This window comes from Oncorhynchus mykiss, chromosome 17 (genome assembly GCF_057628025.1).
Source record: "Oncorhynchus mykiss isolate SJ-2025 chromosome 17, ASM5762802v1, whole genome shotgun sequence".
In the NCBI taxonomy this organism is placed as follows: domain Eukaryota; kingdom Metazoa; phylum Chordata; class Actinopteri; order Salmoniformes; family Salmonidae; genus Oncorhynchus; species Oncorhynchus mykiss.
Genome location: NC_143038.1, coordinates 70,034,001 through 70,040,000, shown reverse-complemented (window position 1 = coordinate 70,040,000; position 6,000 = coordinate 70,034,001). Strand labels below are relative to the sequence as shown.

General features: G+C 45.1%; 1 protein-coding gene across 1 annotated transcript in view; it reads left to right on the top strand.

The window, feature by feature from the left end:
- Positions 1 to 6,000, top strand: part of dctn2 (dynactin subunit 2) — a 31,246-nt gene that overhangs the window by 6,222 nt on the left and 19,024 nt on the right. The window contains exon 3 of the mRNA XM_036950861.2: positions 1,337 to 1,433. Within this exon, the coding sequence (XP_036806756.1) occupies positions 1,337 to 1,433 (97 nt within the window). The remainder of the gene's footprint in view (positions 1 to 1,336; positions 1,434 to 6,000) is intronic.

The following is a 6,000-nucleotide window of genomic DNA, read 5'->3' as shown; positions in this document are numbered from 1 at the left end:
AGAGTCGGTCTCCTAGTGAATGTCTCCGGTGTCAGCAGCAGTCTGCCTCAGAACACTGGACTCGTTCATCTCCCCTGGCAGACTGCTGCTGTGCATGGCATGTGATAACCACATTAATCTGTTTCTCTTTCTCCCTCCCCTCTTTGTCTCCCTGTGCTCTTTCTCTAACTCCCCTTGGGAACCCAAGGAGCTGGTAAGAGCTTCACTGACTAACAGACTGACTCCCTTCCTACTCCTAACATGTCTGTTTTGACTGTCTGTCTGGACTGTCACTACTGTCTGTGTCAGTGGTTATTGATTGTTCCCATTTTGATTAATGTGAATAAATCATTTTGGAGATTAGACACATTGACGACATCATCCCTCACCCTAGTGCACAGTTCCCTGAGGCTAGTCAGAATGATGCTTTTCTCAGAATCACTGATTTTTAAGGGAATCTGTTTCCTCAAATGAGCAGATGGAGAAAGCCATGGATTTATAATTGACTGAAGCAGCTAACTAGCTCATAGAGATTATGTAGAAGTCACAGGACCGGAGAAACTCTGAAACACTAGTTTATATAATCTATATATATATATAGCATAATCTATATCTATAGCATCTTTCATCAGTCAGCTGTGCAAGAGGGAGGTAACTTTCTCATGTAGAGCAGTGATTGGTCCCTAACTCCCAGGTCTTCTGGTAACTAGGCAATGCTGACTTTTCATTCACATTGTGTTGTCACAATACAACCCCTTTACACAGTTAGTGGTGTTTTCCGTTTCATTTGACACCAAAGAGCTCATTTCAAGATAATTGTGGATTCTGCAGAACCATTCGGTGCTCAAGATTCTGAATTTGTTCTTTTTTTTTTTCTCTCTTTCTTGATCGAATGTTAAATTGACTGTCTTTGTTTTCCCTCTTGGAATAGACCCCCCCCCCACACCTCCTGATTACAGATCCATTTCAATCTGTGTTTGTGTTCTGGTGTTGGTTGGCGTCTCACATGGGCCCTCTCTCACACTGTAGATGAAGTTTGATGTCTCACTCATTGGATTGTATCTAATTGACTGATTTTTTTAACGACGTCTACTGTGTGAGAGAGTTTGTACACCGATCCATACAGGTATTCTGATGTGTAAGGGACTAGGTTCCCAGGTGTTATTGAATCAGCCAGTGTGACACAGAACCCATGGAGAGAGAAGATTGGCACAAATCCCCATCAATCATCAAATCTGATCTCCTTTTGAACCATTTTGGCCTACGTATACTGTCAGCTCTTTCATTTCCAATCAATTTGTCCTGGTTTTGACCAAGTCTCCTGTGGTGTCTCGTTATTCTTGATGTCTCTTAACAGGAAGAGCTGTGCAGTGACAGCGTGGAGAGGATCGTGGTCAACCCCAACGCAGCCTACGACAAGTTCAAGGACAAGAGGGTCAGCACTAAAGGCCTCGGTTAGTATGCCTTCAAACAGCTGTATCTCAGTGAATCGGGGCTGGGCCGTACCTCAGTGAGTCGGGGCTGGGCCGTACCTCAGTGAGTCGGGGCTGGGCCGTACCTCAGTGAGTCTTCCGGTGCCTTCTCAACCATATTGGAGGAGAAGGTCTAAGGTCTCTCTGCTCAGACCTTATCCAGTGCATGAGGTGGGGAAGAGAGGAAGCAAGGAGTTGAGAAAGCGCAGGAGTTCGTCCTTGACTCAAATTAAATGTATTTATAAAGCCCTTTTTACATCAGCTGATGACCATGTGACCTCACCAGGAGGAACACTGGGACTTTTCCCTGGTCATGTAGCCATAGACGTGAGGCATTTCCTGAATTGGTTACAAACTAGAGATGAAACGGTTATGAAAATTTCACATCACGATTATAGTGAGCAAAAATGATCCCGGTTATCAGTGTTATCGCGGTGACGTTGAACCGCGCTGGGAATGTTCAAGAAGTACTGATCCACTGAAATCATATTGAAAACAAACATACAATTAGCAGCACGATGTAGTTTTTTTGTGTGCAGAAACACTACAATAATAACGTTTAACATTTAAAGATGGCGCCATGTGACCGTGAGGTAAATGTTTCCCTAGTGCAGGTTGAACACAACCTTCAGTAAGCAAATCACATGTCCATATAACATCAACACAAGTGAAGCAATGTGGATATAAGAACAATACAACCATATGTAAACACATCCAATACAACCATATGTAAACACATCCAATACAACCATATATAAACACATCCAACACAACCATATGTAAACACATCCAATACAACCATATGTAAACACATCCAATACAACCATATATAAACACATCCAATACAACCATATGTAAACACATCCAATACAACCATATGTAAACACATCCAATACAACCATATATAAACACATCCAACACAACCATATGTAAACACATCCAATACAACCATATGTAAACACATCCAATACAACCATATATAAACACATCCAATACAACCATATGTAAACACATCCAACACAACCATATATAAACACATCCAATGTGGATGTAAAAACAACACAACCATATGTAAACACATCCAATACAACCATATATAAACACATCCAACACAACCATATATAAACACATCCAATGTGGATGTAAAAACAACACAACCATATGTAAACACATCCAATACAACCATATGTAAACACATCCAACACAACCATATATAAACACATCCAACACAACTATATATAAACACATCCAATACAACCATATATAAACACATCCAATACAACCATATATAAACACATCCAATACAACCATATATAAACACATCCAATACAACCATATATAAACACATCCAATACAACCATATATAAACACATCCAATACAACCATATGTAAACACATCCAATACAACCATATGTAAACACATCCAATACAACCATATGTAAACACATCCTATACAACCATATGTAAACACATCCAATACAACCATATGTAAACACATCCAATACAACCATATGTAAACACATCCAATACAACCATATGTAAACACATCCAATGTGGATGTAAAAACAACACAACCATATGTAAACACATCCAATACAACCATATGTAAACACATCCAACACAACCATATGTAAACACATCCAACACAACCATATGTAAACACATCCAATACAACCATATGTAAACACATCCAATACAACCATATATAAACACATCCAATACAACCATATATAAACACATCCAATACAACCATATGTAAACACATCCAATACAACCATATGTAAACACATCCAATACAACCATATGTAAACACATCCAATACAACCATATGTAAACACATCCAATACAACCATATGTAAACACATCCAATACAACCATATGTAAACACATCCAATACAACCATATATAAACACATCCAATACAACCATATGTAAACACATCCAATACAACCATATGTAAACACATCCAATACAACCATATATAAACACATCCTATACAACCATATGTAAACACATCCAATACAACCATATATAAACACATCCAATACAACCATATGTAAACACATCCAATACAACCATATGTAAACACATCCAATACAACCATATATAAACACATCCAATACAACCATATGTAAACACATCCAATACAACCATATGTAAACACATCCAATACAACCATATATAAACACATCCAATGTGGATGTAAAAACAACACAACCATATGTAAACACATCCAACACAACCATATGTAAACACATCCAATACAACCATATGTAAACACATCCAATACAACCATATATACAGTGCCTTGCGAAAGTATTCGGCCCCCTTGAACTTTGCGACCTTTTGCCACATTTCAGGCTTCAAACATAAAGATATAACGGAATCTGACCCTCTTCGCCTCTCTGCTGCCTTGTCGAGGTAATCTTTCTCAGCAACCCAGCAAGGCCTTTCCCCTCCGATGCCGCTGTGGGGGTGTTGGTGCATCGTGGTTCTTCCCTGACTTGTGCAGCTGTCGGCTTCAAGGCCTCCTGGACACAGCTGTCGGCTTCAAGGCCTCCTGGACACAGCTGTCGGCTTCAAGGCCTCCTGGACACAGCTGTCGGCTTCAAGGCCTCCTGGACACAGCTGTCGGCTTCAAGGCCTCCTGGACACAGCTGTCGGCTTCAAGGCCTCCTGGACACAGCTGTCGGCTTCAAGGCCTCCTGGACACAGCTGTCGGCTTCAAGGCCTCCTGGACACAGCTGTCGGCTTCAAGGCCTCCTGGACACAGCTGTCGGCTTCAAGGCCTCCTGGACACAGCTGTCGGCTTCAAGGCCTCCTGGACACAGCTGTCAGTGTCAACTTTTGCAGCCTCAGGCTCATCTAAAAAGCTTATTTTGAAGCGGGGGTCAATGAATCAAGCCATGTGCATGACTCTCTTTGCATCTGTTGTTAAGGTCTTCTCTCATTATCCTTTTCCTCTCCTTGGTCAGGGATGGCTCCGTATCATCTCCTTGGTCAGGGATGGCTCTGTATCATCTCCCTGGTCAGGGGTGGCTCCGTATCCTTTTCATCTCCCTGGTCAGGGGTGGCTCCTTATCATCTCCCTGGTCAGGGATGGCTCCGTATCATCTCCCTGGTCAGGGATGGCTCCGTATCATCTCCCTGGTCAGGGATGGCTCCGTATCATCTCCCTGGTCAGGGATGGCTCCGTATCATCTCCCTGGTCAGGGATGGCTCCGTATCATCTCCCTGGTCAGGGATGGCTCCGTATCATCTCCCTGGTCAGGGATGGCTCCGTATCCTTTTCATCTCCCTGGTCAGGGATGGCTCCGTATCCTTTTCATCTCCTTGGTCAGGGATGGCTCCTTTTCATCTCCTTGGTCAGGGATGGCTCCTTTTCATCTCCTTGGTCAGGGATGGCTCCTTTTCATCTCCCTGGTCAGGGATGGCTCCGTATCCTTTTCATCTCCCTGGTCAGGGATGGCTCCGTATCATCTCCTTGGTCAGGGATGGCTCCGTACCCTTTTCATCTCCCTGGTCAGGGATGGCTCCGTATCATCTCCTTGGTCAGGGATGGCTCCGTATCATCTCCTTGGTCAGGGATGGCTCCGTATCATTTTCATCTCTCTGGTCAGGGATGGCTCCGTATCATCTCCTTGGTCAGGGATGGCTCCGTATCATCTCCTTGGTCAGGGATGGCTCCGTATCATCTCCTTGGTCAGGGATGGCTCCGTATCATCTCCCTGGTCAGGGATGGCTCCGTATCATCTCCTTGGTCAGGGATGGCTCCGTATCATCTCCTTGGTCAGGGATGGCTCCGTATCATCTCCTTGGTCAGGGATGGCTCCGTATCATCTCCCCGGTCAGGGATGGCTCCGTATCATCTCCTTGGTCAGGGATGGCTCCGTATCATCTCCCTGGTCAGGGATGGTTCCGTATCATCTCCCTGGTCAGGGATGGCTCCGTATCATCTCCCTGGTCAGGGATGGCTCCGTATCATCTCCTTGGTCAGGGATGGCTCCGTATCATCTCCCTGGTCAGGGATGGCTCCGTATCATCCCCCTGGTCAGGGATGGCTCCGTATCATCCCCCTGGTCAGGGATGGCTCCGTATCATCCCCCTGGTCAGGGATGGCTCCGTATCATCTCCTTGGTCAGGGATGGCTCCGTATCATCTCCCCGGTCAGGGATGGCTCCGTATCATCTCCCCGGTCAGGGATGGCTCCGTATCATCTCCCCGGTCAGGGATGGCTCCGTATCATCTCCCCGGTCAGGGATGGCTCCGTATCATCTCCCCGGTCAGGGATGGCTCCGTATCAGCTCCCCGGTCAGGGATGGCTCCGTATCAGCTCCCCGGTCAGGGATGGCTCCGTATCCTCTTCCACCAGAACATCACGGGTAACGTGGTCCAGGACTGGGCTGATGGCTGACAGTGTCTCTGAGGCAAGTGCATCTATAAACTTGCTCAGGTTCAAGGAGCTGGCACAGTTGTTCCATGACACTTATGTCGGCATCCGTTGGTCATCAGATTCCATGTTCCTCGTTCTCCAGCCAGTGTAACACAGA